Source organism: Dendropsophus ebraccatus, chromosome 8 (genome assembly GCF_027789765.1).
Source record: "Dendropsophus ebraccatus isolate aDenEbr1 chromosome 8, aDenEbr1.pat, whole genome shotgun sequence".
NCBI classification, from domain to species: domain Eukaryota; kingdom Metazoa; phylum Chordata; class Amphibia; order Anura; family Hylidae; genus Dendropsophus; species Dendropsophus ebraccatus.
In genome coordinates, this window is record NC_091461.1 from 95,755,890 (window position 1) to 95,781,022 (window position 25,133).

The 25,133-nt window shown below is 44.4% G+C and overlaps 1 protein-coding gene across 1 annotated transcript in view; it reads left to right on the top strand.

The window, feature by feature from the left end:
* Nucleotides 1-1,158: 1,158 nt before the first annotated feature.
* The window catches only part of NCF2 (neutrophil cytosolic factor 2), a 31,582-nt gene continuing 7,607 nt past the window's right edge, over nucleotides 1,159-25,133 (top strand). The window contains exons 1-9 of the mRNA XM_069979337.1: nucleotides 1,159-1,500; nucleotides 3,785-3,867; nucleotides 5,565-5,673; nucleotides 7,099-7,236; nucleotides 15,350-15,457; nucleotides 17,466-17,525; nucleotides 19,286-19,329; nucleotides 19,759-19,900; nucleotides 23,930-23,992. Coding sequence (XP_069835438.1) covers nucleotides 1,327-1,500; nucleotides 3,785-3,867; nucleotides 5,565-5,673; nucleotides 7,099-7,236; nucleotides 15,350-15,457; nucleotides 17,466-17,525; nucleotides 19,286-19,329; nucleotides 19,759-19,900; nucleotides 23,930-23,992 — 921 coding nt within the window. The 5' untranslated portion in view covers nucleotides 1,159-1,326. The remainder of the gene's footprint in view (nucleotides 1,501-3,784; nucleotides 3,868-5,564; nucleotides 5,674-7,098; nucleotides 7,237-15,349; nucleotides 15,458-17,465; nucleotides 17,526-19,285; nucleotides 19,330-19,758; nucleotides 19,901-23,929; nucleotides 23,993-25,133) is intronic.

A 25,133-nucleotide genomic window follows, 5' to 3' on the forward strand; every position in this document is an offset into this window, starting at 1 on the left:
TTGTTTATTTTGATCTTTCAACATGCTATCAAATTTGCAAAAAATTCGCCAATCGTTCCGTGTAAACAGTCGTCGCGCGATAGTCCGGCCGTCCGCAGCCCCGGCCGCCGGCCGCCCCCCTGCTCATCCGCAGCCCCCTGCCCTGGCTCGATCGCCACCCCCGCTGCCGCCGCCGCCCCGATCGCCACCCCCCCGCCGCTGCCGCTCCGATCGCCCCCGCCGCCTTGGCTGCGAGCATACGTTACTTGCTCCGCGTAGCAGGTCTTCGAAATCCCCGACTCCCCTCTTCAGTGCATTGATTGGCTGAAGAGGGGAGCCGGGAATTTCAAACGGCTGAAGAGGAGCACTGATTGGTTGAAGAGGAGCCATTTGAAATTCCCGGCTCACCTCCTCAGCCAATCAATGCACTGAAGAGGGGAGTCGGGGATTTCGAAGACCTGCTACGCGGAGCAGGTAACGTATGCTCGCGGACGGGGCGGCGGGGGGGGTGACGATCGGAGCAGCGGTGGGGGTGGTGATCAGAGCGGCGGCGGGGGTGGCGATGGGGGCGGCGGGGGTGACGATCGGGGCGGCGCAGGGAGCTGCGGTTGACTGTGGGGCCGGGCTGCGGATAAGCGGGGGCCGGGCTGCGTGCGGGCGGCGGGCTGTCAGCGCGCGATCGCAAGACGACCGCAAAACAATTTTTCCGTACAATATATTGTACCGTCTAAACGCTGATCGTTATGAAAAAAAAATCATTACTCCGACATCGTTAATCGTACGATCGGGCCAATAATCGTTTCGTGTAAATGCACCATAAGAGGAGCTTCTTAAAGAAAAACTAACAGGTCTGAAAGAGACACATTTCTTGCTGGTTGGTAAGTGATCACATACTTATTTCATGCAATAAATACAGAATAATTCTTTTAAAATAATACAATGTGATTTTCTGAAATTTTGTTCTATAGATTCTGTCTCTCACAGGTAAAGATAAAAATTACAGACTTCTCCATTCTTTGTAGGTGGGAAAACTTGCTAAATCAGCAGTGTATCAAATACTTATTTCCCCCAGTGTATAATGCATACATAATCAGGGTATAGGGGCCGTGATCACTAGTTCCTTCCAATCTGCATAGTGACGATAGAGGAAGGACCCTAAATAGAGGAAGTTGTTACATATCATTCTAAACTTCAGTTTCAGAATCTGTGACTGACAATTGTATAGAGTCACACTGCTTCCTCTTGTGCCACCAACACGTATCAACAGTGAGGGTGCAGTCTATGACTTGGTAACAGAAGAACTTCTAAGGGATCAGTGAAGAGGGGCTAGCCTCCTAGGACACAGCCATGGCTCTGGTCGAGATTATGCGCCTTTGGAGCGAGGGGGTGGCTACTGCGGACAAAGGGGACTGGAATAATGCCCTGAAATCTTTCACATCCATCACAGACCCTCGATCCAAGATCTGCTTTAATATCGGCTGCTGCCACCTGATTTTGGGAGATCTACATGGGGCAGAACAGGTAAAACATGTGTCATCATATAGTTATGTTTCTCTCATTCAATTAGGAATCTATTTTGCAACTTAAAGGGAACCTGTCACCAAGACAATGCTATCTAATCTATCATCATCAGGTTACAGAGCAGGAAGAGCGGAGTAGATTGATATATGTCTTTGTGGGAAAAGATTCAGTATAACTTGTAACATGTTGATTGAAATCCCTGCTCATTCTGTGTTAAGGAGTCCAGTGGGCGGTGTCAGTCACTGATAGGAGTCCAGTGGGTGGTGTCACTCAATGGACTGGACCCTTTAGCATGGAAACATCAGAGATTTTAATCAATAAACTACAAGTTATACTGAATCTTTTCCCATAAATATATATATATATCAATCTGCTCAGCTCCTTCTGCTCTATAACATGATGCCAGTAGGTTGGGTGATGGGTTCCCTTTAAAGTGGCTCTAAATTAGAATGCAACCTAAAGGGGTATATCTCCCATAGGGTCTAATGGAGAGTATTATACATGATTAGGAAACTGTAATCCAGACAGACTACATGGCATATATGTCATTATTCCTAAACCACATGACCTGCAATCTCCTTCTGTTTCTCCCTTTCACAGCTTCTTCTAGACACTGATTAGACACATAGGGCCGTCCGTGAGCAAAATGTAAAAAAAAAGTGATGCCGACATTCGGCCCAATATGTTGCCATGGGGCTCATAGAACAACAGGCTAAACGTAGTTTAATTGTGACTATATTTGGTCTATTTTGCGATTGTATACACTGTGTGAGACTCGAAAACATGGTCAATGAGTCCTTTACAGAAAGCCTATATGTTCGGTAAATGGTCACAATTAGACAACATTCAGCCCATTGATGTCTATGGGCTCATTGGTAATACATCGGGCTGTGCGCTGGCATGTGATTGGCGGGATGCCAACACTTCAGTAGGAGTTGAGGCTGCAGTACCCCAGTGTTAGTGTTACACTATAGTGTGCGTACCAAACACCTGATCACTCTGGGTTAAAAGGGAACTATCAGCAGGTTAGAAGAATCTAACTTGCTGATATGTCCCTACTGCGCATGGGGCGATGAGGATAAAGGTCATTCTCTTACCTTCATCTTCAGTGTTTTTTTTAATTATATAAGCAGTTAAATGTATATGCTAATTAGATATTTTGTTGCACTGGGGGCAGGACTACAACCCCAGTGCACCGATCAACCCCCAGCCAGTAATTCAGCCACCAGTGCACCGATCAACCCCCATCCGGTAATGTAGCCACCAGTGCACCGATCAACCTCCATCCGGTAATGTAGCCACCAGTGCACCGATCAACCCCCATCCGGTAATGCAGCCACCAGTGCACCTATCAACCCCCAGCCGGTAATGCAGCCACCAGTGCACCGATCAACCTCCATCCGGTAATGTAGCCACCAGTGCACCGATCAACCTCCATCCGGTAATGTAGCCACCAGTGCACCGATCAACCCCCATCCGGTAATGCAGCCACCAGTGCACCTATCAACCTCCATCCGGTAATGCAGCCACCAGTGCACCGATCAACCCCCAGCCGGTAACGCCGCCCCCAGTGCACAAAAACACATAATTGCCTTTAACTATTGATAGTTTTACCTGGAAACCCCTTTAATGGCACATTACCTGCACCTGTCTGAAATTTAAAAAAAGAACTGGAAATAAAAGTTTCGGCTTCAGAGCAGTAATCTTTACTTGTATATGGACATATGAAAGCTGTAAAATGTACTGTACATATGAATGGATAGTTCATTACATTTATATGTAATGATCAGAATATCAGTATTGTGGGACTGGAAAGGGCTACATGGAGGAGGCTGAAAAATACTTTGTACTTTTTATTGAATTTCCAATGGGCAGGAACTTTTTTTTTTTTTTTTTTTTTTTACAAAATAGGGTGTGATTGCTAAGTTCAGGGAGATTCAAATATGAAGGGTGTGTGTGTGTGTGAATTATGTCCTGGGGCTGCGATTATGAATCTCCTAATCACAACCCCCAAATCTAGTATTCATCCCCGTTCTTCAAGAGAGATCCCTCCCATCAATCTGACTATTGATTGAAAAGTACAGATAGTCAGCCAAACAGTAAAATCCCAATACTCAGGAAGCCTAAGTGGTTTAGATGATCAACACAAACGTATTACTAGGATAAAAATAATAATAATAATAATAATAATTATTATTAGCAGGCCTGTACCATATCAAGAGATGAAATTAATACAGTATCTTGTGTGTTTTTGAGCTTGTACATTACTATTGCTTTCTTGCAGGCCTTTACAGACACTATAGAAAAAGACAATCACTTGGCCGTGGGGTATTTCCAACGTGGGGCCGTTTATTTCAACAAGGGCAAGTAAGAGATACCAGAACTTATATGACTCTTTAACAGTTAGTAAAGCTCCACCTTTGGTGAACATTGGCGCCATACAGAGTATACCAGCAGATTAGCATCTTTCCGATATATGTTCTTCTTTTTTATTTATCTTTTCTTTCTCTTGACTTAAAGTGACTCTGTACCCACAATCTGCCCCCCTCCCCCCAAACCACTTATACCTTCGGATAGCTGCTTTTAATCCAAGATCTGTCCTGGGGTCCGTTTGGCAGGTGATGCAGTTATTGTCCTAAAAAACAACTTTTATACTGGCAGCCCCGTGCCCAACGGGCGTATCTGTGCCATAACTTTGCACTACCCCTCCGTCCCTCCTCCCCACCCTCTTCATCATTAGGAATGCTCCAGGACAGATCTTGGATTAAAAGCAGCTATCCGAAGGTACAAGTGGTTTGGGGGGGGGGGGGGGGGTGTCAGATTATGGGTACAGAGTCGCTTTAAGGGTACAAACACACACACACACCGTATATGCAGCAGATACACAGCAGATACGCAGCAGATTTGATGGTGTAGATTTGATGCTGTGTTCAGTTATTTAGATCTAATCTGCTGCGTATCTGCTGCGTATTTGCTGCGTATCGCAGCAGTAAATACGCTGCGTATACGGTGTGTGTGTTTATACCCTAAAGGTAACCTGTCAGCTGTTTTATGCTCATAGCCCCCTCTCTACAATGCAATAATTTAGACTGAAATGTAGCCAGCAATGAGGTATAAAAGTGGGGAGGCGACTATCCACCTCTGCTCCCTGCCTCCCTGGGCTTGACTGACAGGTCTTTCATACACACATATAAAGAGATCTGTCATTGAAGCCTAGGGAGATGGGGAGCAGTGGCCGCCTTCTGACTGCTTTCCTGATTCTCAGCTCGTGTCAGAGGCAGTGATGAGCTGCAGCATTCCTGCCTACTCCCTCCCCCACCCCTACCTGCCTGACACAACTGATGTACAATGGTTAATGCTAGAAGCAAACGCTTATATTAGCTGTGCACCATGGAGGGGACTCTCAGAAACTCCATAATAGCAGTGACAGCACCAAAATCACCTTGTCACCTCACTAAAGGGTTAATGTACTGTAACCAAGCAGGTGTCAGAGGGAAGGAGTGATCTCACCCACAGCCTCCCTCCCTGACTACTTGCCGGTCTTGCACTAGGCCGCAAGCCACAATTGAGTGACAAACCCTACACTACATAAGTGCACAGCAAACATGAAGGACAAACAATACAAAAAACAAACAGACAGCAATCAGGTAAACTATCCGGGTCAAACCAAGAGGGCAGGGAGAAACATAAATGACAGGCAAGAGAATAGTCAGACATATAGTAAACATCAGAGAAACCAGAAGTACAATATACGATAGGTGCGGCCTCCTGACACTCCTATCGGCCTGTGTGACACCCCGCCTGCCCAAAATGATTATTTGCCTGTCACTCAAAAAACCTGCAGCAGAACATCTCACCAGGTATGGTCGCAAGCCGTGAGCATTGTCAGCTGCAGAACATTGCTCCCTGACATCAGATTTTCAAAAATCTTTTCAAATGACTAGTATGAAGCTCTGGCCGTTCATATATGTCGGACGTGCAGTTGTCCCTGTGGAATACCAGTAAATACTACCAGATACTTCCCCCTGTGCTGAATTCTTTACTAACAATATCTTTACATGCAGGTATAGCCAAGCCCTCCAGGACTGGTCTCGCTGCTTTACAGAGCTACGGGGGAACCAACTCATCGACTACAAGATCCTGGGTCTGACCTTTAAGCTCTACAGCTGTGAGGTGAGAGAATCCTATACAACAGGGAGAGCTATGTAGTCATATAGATGTCAATCAGTAGAAAGCATGGCAAGGGTATTATGGAGTCCTAATGTGCCTAACTACCCCAACCCCCCAAGTCCCTTATAAATAATGACAGAGACCACGTATTTTATTAACAAACAAACATAACATCACAGTTTTTCATACCTCATACAAATAAATTATTCCAATCTTATTAAACCCACCCACCAGTACCAGCAATATTTCACCCTATGATGGAGGTGGTCCTTGAGGTCCATATACCCTGGCAGTTTTCCATAGCCTTAAACTACACAGGATTTACCTCCAGACAATCCCCACATGGCTCAAAGGCACGCCCATTAGACACCTATATATGCCATGTTAAACTAAAAGTTCCTCTACCTCAACTGCCATCTATAACCATGCCCAATTAATTAGGGAGTCCAGAACCACCTTGGTTCCCTCCCTTACACCACCAGTCCCATAAGTAATCTATTCCAACCTATACAAGTATAGCCCCATTCACATATACAAGTGAATGGGGCTATATGCGATCCATAGGCAGCCACCACCCCATGATGGATTATCTGCAGTCTTGCATTCGTATCTGACTGTGCGTTGCAGCATGACCCTATTCACCTGAAGGGGAAGGCAGCGTTACATGATATCCATGCAATCAGGAATCTTCAGCCTTTTTTTGCAGAAATCAATAGTACAGGTGATTTTAAGAAACTTTGTAATTGGGTTTATTAGGCAAATATGTCCTGTGTAACCTATGGAGAGGGGGGGGAGGGAGATTAGTCACCAGCAGAGAGCAGAGAACAAAGGATTACACAGCGGGACCTGTGTAAAAGTCGGCATTCAGGGGTCAGAGAGGTCAGTGCTGACTTTAGAGGAGATAGCCCGATGATGTAGCTGTAAATTAACTCTTTGTTGTCCTGTTTTGGTGCCTCATCACCCTCAACCCCTCCCCTATCCATAAGAGAATCATGAAGACAGGGGGGAGAGTTTCAAACTGCTTTTTCATAATAAAAATGCATTTTTCAGCTAATAAACCCAATGACAAAATTTCTTAAAATCGCCTGTATTATTGATTTCTGCAAAAAAAAAAATTAAAGATCAGATCAGCCAATCATAGTCCATCTTTTAAAATGTTAAACAGAAATCCAAACCACAGTTATAGAGTGAAAGTGAAGTCCCGCTTGCTAATGGTTTCCATGTATGAACAGAACAAAACGACTAAATAATTAAAATTCCAGAAAGGTAAAAGAAGATGGGGCTGTATTAGTAGCATGTGCATGTGTTTCTTCAAATGCCCCACGTGAACTTACCTGAATGGGTCAATGAGTGTCTGTCTCAATTGTGTAGGTGCATAAACGTTACTGTTCCTGACCATCATTGATGCTTTTATGCTTTTTTTTTCAGATCCTGTACAATGTTGCACTTGCAAATGCAAAATTAGGGAATTGGGCAAAGGCAGAAGAAAACCTCATCCTCGCCCTCAGTCAGAAGGCCGAGCCACGGCATGGCACCAAGATAGAGAAGGCAATGCAGGAAATCCTGGTGAGCCCTGGAGTTGTGGAATCTTGTGTAGTGGTGAATTCATGATGCAGGACCATACTTCGCAGATAATGCAGATGTGAAAGGCCACCAGTGGTTCCCCCGACACGGCAGCATCTCCAATATGATACCGGGAGCAGGGAAACTGTATGAATATGTCTGGCGGCTTCATAATAGTGCAGCACATATTCATAGTTTCCCTGCTCCCAGCATCAATTTGGAGACACTGCGGGGGGGGCGGCTACTGGCCGTGCATGACCATGTCGTTTGTGAAACATGGAATGTGGGAATAAGGCTTAAGGTTTCTGTTCTTTGTATCTGGCTAACCCCAGGTCCCTCCCGCTCAGGGGCGGACTGGGCCACCGGGGGACCGGGGAAACCCCCGGTGGGCCCCAAGCAGGAGTAGGCCCCGCCCCCCAGTCAGGGAGCACGGTCCCCCCGCATCGGGGGCCCCCGTGCTCCTGGGGGGCCCACTCAGCCGCCGATAGCTGGCCGGCACCTTCCCTTCCTTGTGATCGCAAGCTTGCGATCACAAGGGTGCTGCCGCCGCCGCCGCCGCCCCGGCAGATGAGCAGCTGCTGGTCCCGGCAGCGTCATCACCACTGAGCTCTGTGCGCGGTGCGGCTGCTAGGACTTCCGGTTCACGTAGCGCATACCGGAAGTCCCAGCCGCTGCGGCGCGCACGGAGCTCAGTGTTGATGGCGCTGTCCAGGACCAGGAGCTGCTCGTCTGTCGGGGAACAGAGGAGAAGAGACCAACGACGGGGGAGCGTGTTGACAGGTGAGTTGAGTTTCGGTTTTGTTTTTTTTATCATAGGGGGGAGATGGACAACATGAGGGGGGTGGGGGAGAGATGGACAACATGAGGGGGGTGGGGGAGAGATGGACAACATGAGGGGGGTGAGGGAGAGATGGACAACATGAGGGGGGAGAGATGGACAACATGGGGGAGAGATGGAGAACATGAGAGGGGGGAGATGGACAACATGAGGGGGGAATATGGACAACATGGGGGAGAGATGGACAACATGAGAGGGGGGGAGATGGACAACATGGGGGAGAGATGGACAACATGAGAGGGGGGGAGATGGACAACATGAGAGGGGGGAGATGGACAACATGGGGGAGAGATGGACAACATGAGAGGGGGGGAGATGGACAACATGAGAGGGGGGAGATGGACAACATGGGGGAGAGATGGACAACATGAGAGGGGGGGAGATGGACAACATGAGAGGGGGGGAGATGGACAACATGAGGGGGGGGGGGAGATGGACAACATGAGAGGGGGGGAGATGGACAACATGAGAGGGGGGGAGATGGACAACATGAGGGGGGGAGATGGACAACATGAGGGGGGGAGATGGACAACATGGGGGAGAGATGGACAACATGAAGGGGGAGAGATGGACAACATGAGAGGGGGGGGGGGAGATGGACAACATGGGGGAGAGATGGACAACATGAGGGGGGGGGGATGGACAACATGGGGGGGAGATGGACAACATGAGGGGGGGGATGGACAACATGGGGGGGAGATGGACAACATGAGGGGGCTATAGGGGGGATGGACAACATGAGGGGGCTATAGGGGGGGATGGACAACATGAGGGGGCTATAGGGGGGGATGGACAACATGAGGGGGCTATAGGGGGGATGGACAACATGAGGGGGCTATAGGGGGGATGGACAACATGAGGGGGCTATAGGGGGGGATGGACAACATGAGGGGGCTATAGGGGGGGATGGACAACATGAGGGGGCTATAGGGGGGATGGACAACATGAGGGGGCTATAGGGGGGGATGGACAACATGAGGGGGCTATAGGGGGGGATGGACAACATGAGGGGGCTATAGGGGGGAGATGGACAACATGAGGGGGCTATAGGGGGGAGATGGACAACATGAGGGGGCTATAGGGGGGGATGGACAACATGAGGGGGCTATAGGGGGAGATGGACAACATGAGGGGGCTATAGGGGGGAGATGGAAAACATGAGGGGGCTATAGGGGGGGTGGACAACATGAGGGGGCTATGGGGAGATGGAAAACATGAGGGGGCTATGGGGGGTTGGACAACATGAGGGGGCTATAGGGGGCAATGGACAACATGAGGGGGCTATAGGGGGCAATGGACAACATGAGGGGGCTATTACTGAGGAATTGACAACATGAGGGGGCCATATGGGGTGAATGGACATGAGGATATCTATATTGAAGAAGGACAACTTGAGGGGGCTATATATATGGGGATGGACAGTATAAGGGGGGTACCTATATGGGGGATGGACAATATGGGGTGCCATTTATAAGGGGGACAACAGAGGGGGGACCATATACTGTAAGGAATATATATATATATATATATATATATATATATATATATATATATATATATATAGAGTGAGGGCGTACAGGGGCCAATACAGATGTGCAGTTTGTAGAGAGATGAGGATGGTGACATAGTGAGGAGCCTAATATGTCTGTCTGGCAGATTCTGTGGATTCGTGGCTCATAGAAGTTCTCATTATGGCCCAGGACGGATGGAGAAGATGAAAAGGGAAGAACTCCGATCAGAAAAGATGTCCCCTGTGAGTCACCTGATATATTTGCACTGTAATGTATATGGTGTATAGAACCTGTGTAGAGCTGTGTCTACCTCTATATGACTGGATGAGGTGATGGTGATCTGTGTACAGTGAATCTTATTCAGTAGCAGTGGTGGTGTTAGTCAGTATGTGGTGGTATTAGTCAGTAGCAGTGGTGGCGTTAGTCAGTATGTGGTGGTATTAGTCAGTATGTGGTGGTATTTGTCAGTATGTGGTGGTATTTGTCAGTATGTGGTGGTATTTGTTGCTTGTAATCCGGTACTGTTTTTTATTGTTCTTAGTATACTAGATTTGGCCAGTAACAATATAGTGATGGTATTGGTTGTGGTGTGGCGGTAATATTTTCCCCTTGTATACTGGTATTATTGGTATACAGGATTTGTACAGTAACAGTATGGCGGTAATATGTATGGTGATAATATTTCCCTCTGATATACTGGTATTATTAGTAATATCACTCTCAGTATACAGGATCTGGTCAGTAACAGTATGGCGGTAATTGTGGCGGTAATATGTATGGTGATAATATTTCCCGCCTATATAATGGTATTATTGGTAAAATCAGTCTCAGTATACAGGATCTGGTCAGTAATAGTATGGCAGTAATATGTGTGGGGATATTTGCTCTTTATATACTGGTGTCATTGGTAGCTGTATGACTTTTGTATCTAAGTATACAGTGTTATCATACAAAGGAAATTGTCTTATAGCCCAATTACACCGGCCAATTATCGGTAACAAGCGCTCCTAGGAAGCCCCATGTAAAAGTGTCAGAGATCAGCTGACAAGCAAATGCCCCATAGTCGGCTGATTTGATCTTTTGTGCGGCTGTAAAAATCATTGTTGGCCGCGCATCTCTGTGTATTCCTGCCCTGCTGATTAGCAATCGTTTGCAGCCCCATACTGCCCCAAATCACGCAGTGTAACTGGACCCTTATTAATGTTACCATAGATAAGTATGGTGGCTGAAGGGTGGGCCCTAAGAATGATTTCCCCTGGTGGGCCCAAGGCACTCCAGTCCGACACTGCTCCCGCTACTGATGATTCCCATACCTGTTACTTGTTGCTATTGCTATGTTAGGGTATATGCACACAGAGTAATTCTCGCTGAAAACTCAGTGCGGAATCTGCCGCTCGTCCCCATGGGCTCCCTCTTCCCTCTCTGACGGCTCCCTAGACTCCATTCTATGGTCTGGCGGATTTCACTGTCTGCCCAAAGATTCTGTTCCATCCACACCTCTGAGAGCTGATTATCTGACTTAATTCTGATCATTACTATTCACCTTGTAGTCACCCCCTTTTATTACATTTGCGTATTCATTTATTTATTTGTTTGTATTTTGTCATCCTGACTGTAATACATCTATAGGCAGCTCTCAGTACCATCAGGCAGGTGGATGCACATTGAACCTTACCTGGTTCTGTGCATGGTTTTTAGTGTTTTTAAATGTTTGTATTCAGTAGATGTGCAAAGTAACATTTTTTTCTATTTTTGAGATGCACACTAAAAAAGGAAAAAATGTATTTGTGTGTGCAGAATACTATCAACAGATCTTCCTGTGTAAGCAGGGACCGTAAGGGCCGCAGCTCGATAATTGTGCAGCAAGAATATAATAACGTATACGGTACACCTACACACTCCTAGGGGGAGATTTATCAAACTGGTGTAAAGTGAAACTGGCTCAGTTGCCCCTAGCAACCAATCAGATTCCACCAATCAGTGGCCGAGATGGGACAGTGCCGTGGTCAGTGACTGGTTGAGAAGCCTTACACTTCAAAAACCGGTGTAGAAGCTTCAGAGGCAGCAGCGAGTGGGCAGAAGTGAGAAGAACACCGGGGTGTGTAGACAGTGATGTATAAAGTTTATTAATGTTTTTTTCACAGTCATCAGCCATCGACCAAGAAGCACTAATACACGTACCGGTGTGCAGTTAATTTTTAGGCAGGACCAAAAGACAAGGTCAGATGGTTGTCTTTATTACAAGCAGCGATCTACTTACTTATGGCTGATCGGCACTCATATCGATCAATTGTCTGCCCAGGAAGGATAAGTTTATTAGGGGAAACTGTACATCTAAAGGAGGCCGTAGCACCCTGATGGCTACTCCTATGTGTAGATACAAGATGAGATACATATGCGGATGCAGGATGTCCTGCACATTTTGCTGAAGTTTTTGTGTCCCTCGTATCACCACTAGGGGTGACCGACTGTAATATGTGATGGCTCCCCAGATCATTATACCAGCAGGGGGCAGTGTGTTCCTCTATGGGATTGAAGTGTTCACCACGTGCTCAGCGTGCCAGTAATGGGCCTCTTTGCCAGTCACTCATCCCCACCGAGCACGCTGACAGGGAGAGAGCAGCGACTAGACATGGACGTGGAGCCGCCCAGATGACTACCACCCATGCCTCTCCCTGCTGCATGCCCGGGGATTTAACTTAATTTTCTCCGGTATATAGCTGCTGCTGCAGTCAAGGCCAATGCGTGCTGTGAGCTGCACAGCAGCTTTATACAGTGCTACAGGGAACCAAATCAGCCCAGTTGGGCTTATTGGTTCCCTTTAGGAGAGTCTGTCAGTATGTTTATGCTGTCCTATCTAGGGGTAGCATAAACTAGTGATAAGCTGAACAGAATGATATATCACTTACTGTACATTGTTCTGTGCAGCTGATTCGGAGATGTCCTTCTGAATAACATGGACAATAAGAAGTCCTCTCTATTATGTGCATGAGCTCAGTAGTCCTGGAAATTTATGAGAATGCTGATTGGCAGTTATATATCCATGTTGTGTATAGGCAGTCAGCTGTCAATCAGCAGCTGGAGGGCGGGGGAGGGGTGTGGCAAGAATTCTATTCTCCTGCATATTAGGAGAACGGCTGAACAGAATGATGTGAGTAATACACCAAACTGTCTAGCATTTCTGTCACTAGTTTATGCTGCCCTCATTTAAGGCGGCATAAACCTAGTGACAGATTCCTTTTAGTAAATATGGCTACGCGTAATGTAATGCAACAAACCACCTGTTTTGGTAATGTTCCTGTGTCCGGAGCAATATGTTTCCATGAGCAATGACATTTCAGCCCTGCGATAATGAAACCACAGAAGGAAGCTAGGATGATAAAGCAATATATGTTTAGTAATAGTTTCACAAGGCTATGTAAGACCAGAAAGTTTTATTTTAATGTCACTGGGAACTGCACTACTTAATAATACTAAAATAAAACTTCCTTTGTAAATTATAGATGCAAGGGACACAAATGTATAGCAGGGAGACGCAAGTACATCCATAAATTGCTGTTCAAGCAGTCCATAGTCTGTGAACAGGATAAAAGAGAGGCCATAGGAAATGTGAATGACATTGTACTCAAAGTTTGCCCCAGCGATCAGCAGTAATCAGTCAGGAAACCTAGTAGTGTTTAATTTCTCTGTGGCGCCATCACAGGTGAAATAAAGCATTACACTGTGCTCATTTACATCAATGGTTAGTCTGCGCCATGCAGGATAGGATGGGTCATACAGAGTGGGGCATTCTCTACTCTACTCTATCCTGAACATATCCCCACCTATTTTAACTTAAAGGGGTATTCTATTCTATCTACTTGGACGTTTGTTTCAAGTATCTACTACTCTTTTAGTAAATATTACTTTACTGAAAGAGTAGTAGATACTTGGAACAAACTTCCATCAGATGTGGTTGGTAAATCTACAATAACAGAATTTAAAGCGACAATCTGACCCCCCCCAAACCACTTGTACCTTCGGATAGCTGCTTTTAATCCAAGATCTGTCCTTGGGTCCGTTTGGCAGGTGATGCAGTTATTGTCATAAAACACATCTTTTAAAATTGCAGCGCCATGCCGTACGGGAGTATCTGTGCCCTAACTTTGCACCACCCCTCCGTCCCTCCTCCCCGCCCTCTTCATCATTAGGAATGCTCCAGGCAGATTGCCTCCTATTCCCCACCTGTGTTACCACGGCACATGGGCTGGATCATTAAGACACCTGTGCAATGTTCAAACAGCAGTAAATGTTCCAGTGGCATCCCTAATGATGAAGAGGGTGGGGAGGAGGGACAGAGGAGTGGTGCAAAGTTAGGGCACAGATACGCCCGTAGGGCACGGGGCTGCTATTTTAAAATTAATTTTTTATGACAATAACTGCATCACCTGCTGAACAGACCGCAGGACAGATCTTGGAATAAAAGCAGCTATCTGAAGGTACAAGTGGTTTGGGGGGTCAGATTGTGGGTACAGAGTCGCTTTAAACATGCCTGGGATAAACATATATCTATCCTAAGATAAAAAGAATGGAAATTCTAAAAGGGCAGACTAGATGGACCTAGTGGTCTTTTTCTGCCGTCAATCCTCCATTTTTCTAAAAATAACTTTTCATATGTTGCTGTCTATGGGGATAACATAACAAACAGAGTATTCTTACCTTTCTGCACTCCCCTGGTGTCCTCCTATGTCATCTTTGGTTCCTCGGCTGAGTGATCCTGCCTCCACTTCCGAGATGGACTTGTCCGAGGGTGACAGCCTGCTCAGCGAATTACTGACCTAGATGGGACAGCACTGTGGCCAGTGATTGGCTGAGCAGGCTGTTACCTCAGCTCAGAAGGATCGCTCAGCTTTGGACCCAAACATGACGTAGGAGGACACTTGGGGAGTGTGGAAAGGTAAGAATAGGCTGTTTGTTATATTATCCCCATGGGCAGCAACATATGAAAAGTTATTTTTGAGCAGAATACCCATTTAAATTTCACTAACAGAGTATAATAAAATAGGTGTTGTAGCAAGAAAACCCATTTAAGGTCACACTGGTTGCCTTCATAGTATGTGCGCCCTTGCCTGCACCCACTTTTGTTAATAGCACTATAGAATACAATGAATAATCTTATATTTAATATATTAGTATAGATCTACCAGAGCTGAACCCTTCACACGCCTGCTAATGTAAGGTTAACGTTTGAAACACTGAGAACATAGATAAAAAATTTCCCACAATTCCCCAGAGTTTAATATTTTTTAGAATAGCAAAGAATAGAATATAATACTCCGGGGAAGGTTAAAGAATTTTCCATACTGTGAAAAGAACATCTAGTGCCGCTAAAGTGTTGTGTAGAATGCTGGAAGCCTTCAGAGCAGCGCTCAATAAATTCATAGCTGCTGTATAATTCCTCTATGTGGGCTGACAGCTATTTTTACCTCCAGCGCATTGAGCGCTCTGTTAATTGTCTCACAATCCAATGTTCTTAACAAAGGAGACAGAAACTTTCTGGAATGAGCTCTTCCTCATCTCCGGGGATTCTATACGATTATATGATGAAATCACTAAATAAGATTTTTCTGTCTTTGTCTTTTGGAAATCTTGTGAATAACGTAAGTGATGCGGAGGGACCTCACGACCGATCTCTATATATACACATTGTGACAGCCGGAATTATAGCTTCTAGTGCACACTACCTTGCTGTAATTACATGTTAACCATTCTATATCTATATCTCCAGAAACAAAAGGACTTTCCCCTTATAGAGATGCCAAAGGGAAGGTTATTTCAGCCGAATGAGAAACTGGTGGAGCAACTGGAGAAGAAAGACTACTTGGGTAAAGCAACGGTATGTGCTGAATACCGCACTGCGCATCATGATAGTGTGAATTGTGTCATAAATGGCAGAGAAAAGGACGCTTAGCACATAATAGCTCCAATGCTCCTAGCCCTTTGATGCACAAAAGTCCTGGTCAGATTAATGTAATGGCTTCTAAGAGCCATAGTGCTTTTATTTTTCCACCTACAGGGCCGGTTGAGGTGTCATATTTTTTGCGCCATGATCTCTAGTTTTTAGTAATATCATATTGGTGTAACACAAAAATTTTGATCGCTTTTTATAAAAAAAATTTCTCATATATAATTTTAAAAAATCAGCAATCCTGGTGTGTTTTTTCTTTTTTTTTGTTTACGTTGTTCACCGGGCAGGAAGAATAATGTATAATCTTAATAGGTCGGACAATTCCACATGCTACGATATATGTTTTTTTTTTTAATATTTTTATAATAGGCAAGGAGGTATATTAAACTTTTATTGTGGGCAGGGGTATAAGGTTTTTTTTTAAATATTTTTAAAAACTTTTTTTCACTACACTTTTTTTTTTAATACATTTTTTTAACAGTAAAACATGCAATCATTAGATTGCATATACTGATCTATGCTATGCCATAGCATAGCATAGATCAGTGTTATCGGCGATCTATGTATACAGCCTGCCTGAGAGCAGACTCTATACATGGATCGCCCATCCGACAGGACGGAGGTAAGAAGCTTACCCCCGCCCGTCGGTACATGTGATCGGGTCCCGATCACTCAGTGACAGATGCTTGATCTGTCACTGATTATCTTAAACGCGGCGATCACTATAGATCACAGCGTTTAAGGGGTTAATGAGATGCAGCTGCGGGACCGGAGCTGCCTCTCATTCCCGTCAGTTCCCGATACACTGATGTGTGCGGGACCGCTCTCACTGCAGTGGTCCCACACACATCAAACCCCTTCACAGTCAGGAATGTGTATATACGTTCCTTCTGTACTTGGTATTTGCAGCAGGAACGTATATCTACGTATTGCTGACGGGAAGGGGTTAATAAAGTTTTACCACTACTTGATTGGCGCCACCACACTGAATCCATCTATGTTATTTTTTTTAAAACTGATGGAGTGGTAGCGCTGATCAGTTTGTGCTAAAACTTAATTTATTAAATGTGATAGATTCACTTTCAGTCCAATTCAGATCTAGGATAAGGCCCTTCACATAGACCTAGGGTAAGGGTCATATTTCACGGGCCGATGAAGGCCCCATCAATATTGTTGTAATGCAATATCTGCTAGATCTGCTCATTTACTGGGCCTATTACATGGCAAGGGCTGCATGGACATCATAAGCAATGACGGGCCACTCTGAAGCTGCAGCCATGGCGCCGGGATGCCAACATTGGGAGTGTGGACAGGTAATGTGTTAACTGTTTGTTCAATCGTCATCCTTTGGCCACTCATCTCTATTATACGTAGCAATGCGCGGTCGGCAGCCGTTGATTTTAGGTCTGGACCTAAAGAAACGATCAGCCGATCATCGTTCTATCAGCTGATTGTTGTCTCTGTTACATGGAGAGATAATTTACCATTCAGTATACAATTGTTTTACAGTTTATGGTGCAGAAGTCTGAATTAGTCCATCCAGTAAACAGTGATGTTTACTGTCACCTGAATGCAAGAATGGCCTCTATTGGTGACAAGTCCTACTGAACAGAAAAATATTCCATATCGTAGTTTTAGAATGAGGGGCATGTATGTCTGATACACTCCCACAGCTGGCACGCCTACACTTCTGCTACTTCACTGTTCCTGCAATGGGCCAATCCCACTGCTCCACCCAGCCAATTGCTCACTGGTGGGGTGGGTTGTCACCATTGTGGCCACTGATTGGCTGAGCAGGGCAGTTCCTGTGGGTTGGTGAGTAACCAACTTCCCTAGGAACCTTGTACTTACATACCCCTTTTTACTATATATAGTGACATAATTTTTCTTATTTATTTCCAAGTACTGAAGAATGAAGAATGTCATTGCTTTGCAGGTCGTGGCCTCTGTCGTTGACAAAGACAATTTCTCAGGCTTTGCACCATTGCAACCTCAGGTAATAGAAAAGACCTGTCCAGTTTGACTCATTTCACACATCAGTCCTGTAATACATTATCTGAAACCTGTAGTAACCGGTAGAGAAGCCAATATGCCATTATCCCGCAACTGCCTCATCATATACAGTACACATGCTTGTTCTGCAAGGAGATATTGGATGCAAAAGGACTACTTAAAGGGAACCTGTCATCATCTTCATACTACGTGAATAACAAGTCATTGGGGCGGTCCCTGATGTCTCCTACTTGCCCTACTGCCCTTACCAAGTCTATTCCTATACCCAAACTGGGAAAAATCTATCAGACAAAACTTGTTGGGAAGGGAAAAACCAGCAGGAATTTCTCCGATTGCAGCAAGGTACCACAGAACTAATAGTGGTTGCAAAGATCAGGATTAGATACTTCATTACTAAATGATTACCCCCTTATGTAGCCCTCTTAACAGGAAACCATCTTCTGTTGACTAATATTATAGCAATAGGGTACATTGCCCCATTTATGGAATTATCCGATTTGGCTTTTCAAGAAATTACCTTCTCTGTTTTTTAAAGTTTTTTCTTTTCCTAGAGTGCAGTGAAACCAATAGATGCTGAGCACTTTAAGGAAGGATACTAGCTATAGTGCTTGTCTAGACATACATTGGAAAGCTCGGTTGAGTAACACGTCCTTTGTTCAAATGAGGATTGGGGAACTAAACAGGGAAGGTGATCAAAAGTAGAAACCCCTTAAAATTTCTGCTAAACTGTTTGCCACCAGTCCTATTGCATGGAGTGACAGCCAGCAGACTGTCATTATTGTTCACAAATTTGTCAAGATGTTGAAAGACAAGGATTGTGCATGTCAGCTGATCGTTGCCTTTTAACAGCAGCTATTACACCAATCGATTATCAACCGAATACGGACGATAATCGCTTGGGGTAATAGGGCCTTTAGGGCCTGTGTAATTGTAGGCAATGATTGAAAAAAAAAGGTTTGTGTGTCATTGATCGTTGATTTAGATCTGACCCTAAAATCATTGTTAATCGTGCACCGTAATTCCACATTCGTTCGCTGTAATTCCGAATCGTTCCTTCTCATGCTGGGATCAGATGGCGTAGACGATCGTAGTAACGATCGGTGTAACGGTCATAACTAATCGCTATCATTCTGTGTAATATGGTGAACGATTTCCGGTTAACGATAAACAGTCTCGTTTGACATCATTTATCGTTAAAAGCCACTTTGTCTAATAGGACCCTTACAGGCCATTCCTGCTCCACTGGGAATTGTGGGGAAAAAAGGATATGCAGAAAGCAGCTCTCACACACCTCTGTTTCAAGGTAGCGTTATCATGTGAACAAAGAACATGACTAGGACTATATTCTAAGCCAGAAATCTCTCCAGAAGAAAAGATTACCCATCTGATAGCACAACGCTCGGTTCTCTGCTGACAGATCTATCAGTCTCAACACTAGTAATGATATGTTTAGGTACTGGCCTTCATAGTTCCGTAATCCATGTCAGAATTGCATCTGGGGATCTCCATCTACTCCCATTAGGCCCTGACAGCTGCAGACTCTCAGTACTTGCTAGAACATGTCATCTTACCACAGATAGGGAGCCACAAGTCTAGAATTTTGCTTGAGCCTTTATAGACACAGATCTAGATTCTACTGATAATACCCCAAATTATTCAACTTCTTTTATAACCTCAGTACCTTACCTGATCTATATAATATAAAACATTTTTTTTTAACTTTTTTTTCCCTTTCTTTCATAGGCCAATAACCCACCGGCACGCCTTAAAACCCCTGAGATACTAAAGTAAGTTGAGAAGGTTTTATAAGCCTATTTTTCTAAAAATGAAGGAAATCCTCATCTGACCAATGTGGAGTGTACTAGAGATGTTTGGGATACCAAAAAAATTTAAAAATATTAGCTTAATATAGCTAAAGCTTTGGCTGTCCAGGCATGATGGTAATTGTAGTTTTGCAACACCTGGAGGGCCGAAGGTTCCCCATCCCTGATATAGACTGTAGTAGTTACTTCTTTAAACGTCTAGCATTCATGGATGGTTTTACTATATATATATATATATATATATATATATATATATATATATATATATATATATATATAAAAATCTACATACTGTATATAATTGTCTACTTTGTTTCATTGAATATTAAGCTGACTATATGATGCCCCCAGTATTATACATGGAGTACAATCATTTTTGGGGTGTCTTCTCAGGACCCTGCAGGGACAGCCTCACAGAGTGCTATTTGAATTTACCCCGGAGACTATAGAAGAGTTGGAGGTCATGCCTGGAAATATTGTGTTTGTGCTCAAGAAGGGGGACGATAACTGGGCAACTGTTCTGTTCAATGGAAAGGTAAGTATGGCGGAAAGTTCCATGACTAATATATACCCTGTAGCCGGATACTGTTATAAAAAGATCACGTGGTCTGTTGAGATTGTTGAGGCTTTTATTCTGGTATTTCCACCCAAAGCATCTATATATAAGTTCCAACCAATGAGGGAAGGTGCCATATCCTCCTTGAGATGAGCGCCTGCTTAATCTGAACACGGCTCTACCCTACAGCTGCTTCTTTAATAAGGATTATTGTAGATTGTCATTTCCAGCTCAGGAGGAGACCACTATATATCTCCATGAATATAAGGGCCACTGCTGTGCTTTCATCACTTTGTCTGCCAGTAATAAAATATTGATATCACCAGGTCATAAAATATTAATATTACAGTTATGAAGATCAGTATTTATGGGGTTTTGTAGTTTCAGTGGGTTGGATTTATTTAACCCTTTGTGTAATATATCTCCAGGCTGGAACATTTGGGGGGACATAGTACAGACACTATATGTGAATCTCTATGTTCATTTATAGGGGCAGCTTGGGCCGTCTAATATGGCTTGTAGCCACTTTTCCCCCTCTCTTGTCTCCAGATTGGGTGGAGTTTGAAACTCAGTTCCATTGAAGTAAATGAAGGTTAATTGCAAACCACACCTGAACTGGAGACAAGAGAGGGGGAAAAGTGGCCATGTTTTTGTAACGCTGAATAACCCCTTTAAGCCTTTCATTGTCACCACTAATATTCATTACATGAAAAAGCAAGTTAACCAGTCTTTGGGAAAGGTCTATGTTGATGGGGAAAGAAAATAATATAATGTCACACCATAAGCCATACATAATTGACTGCAGTACAGTAACATCCAGTGACGCACAGGCGACATCTCCTCTAACCGCCATGACAATGTTCCCTGGCCATTATTTATCTCTGCAGAGTTTGATGCTCGTCTTAGTGAACCCCAAGGTCATAATGTCTCAATGCAAATATAGTGGCCCCTTAGAAGTAGTGCCCATTTATGGGCCACCAAATCGGTACTGGTGCCTCCATATAGTGACCCCCACTTAAGGCCCTATTACACAAAGTGAATATCGGCCATATTTAGCCAATTATCAGCCATTACGGCCAATTATCACTGTGTAATAAAGGGCAACAACCAAACAATATGCATGATGTCAGCTAATCGTTGTCTTTTAACGTCATTCAACATTTTGAAAGACAATGATAGCAACAATCTGCTGCCATTGCTCCCAGTAATAGGAGTGATGGCAGCAGACCGCTGTTATCTCCTATTTTATCTCCTATCTAAAGATCGCCCGTGCAGCCCTCCTGCACTTACCTGTTCACTGTTGGTGTATGTAAATAGCACCAGCAGCGAGCGAGGAAAAAGGAGCAAGCGAGCACTGACCTGACAGGTCGGCGCTTGCTTGCTCCCTCTGATCGCCCCATGTAATAGGGGCTTTAGTATTGATGCCTCCAAATGAATGCTGACGCAGTACAAATCCAACTCCTCTGACCCCATTCCCATAATAAATGTGTAGTCATTAGTTCTGTCTGAAGGCTATGAGAGTGATTTGCAGAGCAGGGAGCAGATAGCTCTTTGCTCTGCCACAGTATTTAACTGTAATTAGAAAAGCTGTAGGATTCCTGCTCTTCACGTCTTTTCCCGTATGCAGTGTCTGTAAGTTGTTTCTGCTAGGGAGAATGAATCTATTGTTTCTCAAGGGCCATTTGCAGGGACTGTGAGGCTTTATGGAGTTTGGTGCTAGATTAAAGTTCAAGAAAGATCTATAGAAAGACTATGGGTAGCTAGTTAGGGTGTATAAACTGGTGCCAGCGACAACCCTGAAATCAGCGCATGTGTTATCACCAGGATGGAAACATAAGGTCTTGTTACATAGGATCTGATTACAAGTAACCATATGACTATATCAGGACCATGGACAGATCTATAAAGCCACACAAGCCATTTATAAGCCTCACAAATCCTAGATTATACGATCAGAAAAATCAGACTTTTCTTGGAATTAATAAAATCGTGAGGAAATATAGACATCACGGGGGGAAGGGTCCCTGCTCCGTCCAGTACTTGTATGAGTGGTTACATTCTGTTCCTCATATGTCTATTGGTTACATCCAACCATCTGCCCAAGCAGATACATCAGAGAGTTGGATGTCCTGTGCCAGAGCCATCTGTCAGTACCATCATGTATCCGATTATACAACCTCTCACAGATCGTTAATATGTCAGCCTTTAGTTGTCAGTGCTTGATGGGAGTTGTAGTGTTGCAAAGGTGAAGAGCCTCAGGTTGGGGGACGCTGTGCTACTGCCTATAAGCCATGCATTACAGCTATACCACATCAATAGTCTCCAGTATATGCAGACATGAATGCTAATCTCTGTGATTCAGGCTGAAAGTATGAGCAGTGATGAATGGCTGTGGGTAGAAGTATGGGCCAGAGATAAGACGCAGCCGAGATAAGGAAACGTTCACCGCAGGATGACTGATCTGTGGACTATTCAGAAAGAGGGCATAGAGCCAGTGAAATAAGACTGTACCCAGTGTATTACCGCTACTAACTGTAGGGTATGTTCATAGTGGGTGGAAAACTAGGGGGTAGGCTTATCCTATATGTTTGTTGTATACATTGGTTACTTCTCCCAATGTACACATTTAACATAGTTTTAGGCTGCATTCACACGACCTGTAAAATTGTACGTGGTTGCGGATCTGCAAGCACGGACAATTTTAAGAACAATTTAAGTGAATGCAGCCATTTATACCGTGCCGCGACCCCCAGACGATCCACACCACAAAAAAATAGAACATGTCCTAGTGCAGATCGCGGCATGGATTTCCCCCGCTGCCCAGCTGCAAAGATAACAGTAATGTGTGCTCCTGTCATTGCATCTGACTACTCACCTGTGCCGGCCGGCTTACATGTTCACCAGAACGTGGACTATGCTGCCTTCTCCCAGCAGCGCAGTCCAGGCCACTTCCGGTGAGCGTGTAAGCCGGCCGGCATGGGGAAGTAGGCGAGTAGTCAGATGGGATGACTGGAGCGCACATTATGCGCTCCTGTTATCTCTGCTGCCAGGTGTGTGGGTGGGGGGGGGGGGGGGCTGCACTGCTAGGCATCCTCTGCTCATCGCGGCACAGATCGTGTGAATGAGGCCTTAGACTTTTATCAGCTTAAGGTGTCTATACACATTCAATATGATTTATTGAATGTTCAGCCAACATTTGTGCCTCCCATTCTCCCTATACACATTAACCTTCCTGTGTTCTCTATGGAGGAGGGTACGTTGCAGCCAGACAGCTCTCAATCTCTAATTTGAAATTGTCCCTGAGCTAGTAGAGGGTGCCTAGCTGCTATGATGTCCCCTATATAATTTGGACACAAAGAAGACAAAATCCTGCTTCCCTCTATAGCACACCCTCGGAAGCAGCAGCAGAATAGAGGACAATATAGAGCAGTACTGAGCAGTGTAATTGCTGCTGGTGCAGCCTCCCCATGCGTCTCAGTCTGCCTTCATCTCTCTTCAGCCACTCCCTCTACCCTTTCCATAGACTTATATGGGCAGCTGTAACCTGAAATGTAAGCAAGATAATTGGTATCAAGGTGGATTATATCATTTTTCTTCAGCGGGAACGATGATTTTAGCAGGAAAGAAGGACAGCTTTTTTTTTTTACATGCACTACAGTACATTTACATTATTGGACAATTTAAAGGGAGAGATTTATCAAACATGGTGTAAAGTGAAACGAGCTGAGTTGCCCCTAGCAACCAATCAGATTCCACCTTTCATTTTCCAAAAAGTCTGTGAGGAATGAAAGGTGGAATCTGATTGGTTGCTAGGGGCGACTGAGCCAGTTTAACTTTGCACCATGTTTTATAAATCTCCCCCAACGTGGCCATTAAACAAGGGTTATGCCTTCAACCGCTTTAGACCATGAATCACTTGTCATTGGTTATGTTAGTTCTGAATGGTTTATATTCACAGATCTGTTTATTACATCACATATCTCTGTTCTCTTTTGTATATGTATACAGAAAGGGATTGTACCATGCAATTATCTGGAGCCCGTAGAATTGCGCTTCCAGTCCCAAACCCAGGTAAGACACACAATACTATTAAAAAAAACAAAAAAAAAAAACTAGTAGAGGCAATGACTGTGAGGTAGGATAGGATATTCGGAATTAGTAGAAACTTTGGTTTATCCCTTCAGCAACAAAAGGATTGGTTAGCTAAGAACTTGCCCCATGGTTGGCCCACATGTCTAATACGTATAGGGGTCTGTAACTTGGCTACTACCATAAAGGGACTGCAAATGACAAGGGCTCGTTCTGTGCAGGGGCAGACTATAATATGTCAGTCCTGAGTGGCTGCCCAAACCAGATATATACTTTCCTTCCTGCTAGACTACTATTTTGTGGTTCTGCCTGAAGTGCTGCTATAGTTGTTGTGGTGGTGGGGACCAACATTTTGGGAACCGCCCAGGAACTATTGCACATTTAACCCTTTACTGGTTCTGTGCAGACTGTAAATTATCAGTTTACTGGGAATTGTTATATCATAAAGAAATACTACAGCAAAAAAAGTTTTTTAGAAAGTTATATAGATTTGTAATTTTATTCTATTTAAAAATCTCAAGACTTATCAGCTGCTGTATGTTCAGCAGAAAGTGGAGTTTTCTTTCCAGCTTGACACAGTGCTCTCTGCTGCCACCTCTGTCCATGTCAGGAACTGTCCAGAGCAGCAGCAAATGCTCATAGGAAACCTCTCCTACTTTGGACAGTTCCTGACATGGACAGAGGTGGCAGCAGAGAGCACTGTGTCAGACTGGAAATAAAACTCCACTTCCTGTAGCACATACAACAGCTGATAAGTACTGGAAGAATTGAGATTTTTAAATAGAAGTAAATGACAAATCTATGTACCTTTCTGACACCAGATGATTTGAAAGAAAAAAAATCCCGGAGTACCCCTTTAAGACAGTATGTGGCAACTGAAAAAGGTCATACTATAATGTGTAGATGCATCATCTATGGTCTCACACTTACCATGTGATGTTTATAATATCAGTGTCATCTTATGTGGCAGAGAACTGATTCCCCGAGTCTGATTCCTCACCTCTTATAGTTGTATAGGGGTGAGAAGGGCGGCCTCATGCACAACGATATTTATGTGTACAGTTCTGTAATTGTATTTAAAACAATTGTTAATCTGAAAAGGTCTGGGCATTTAGTATATAAA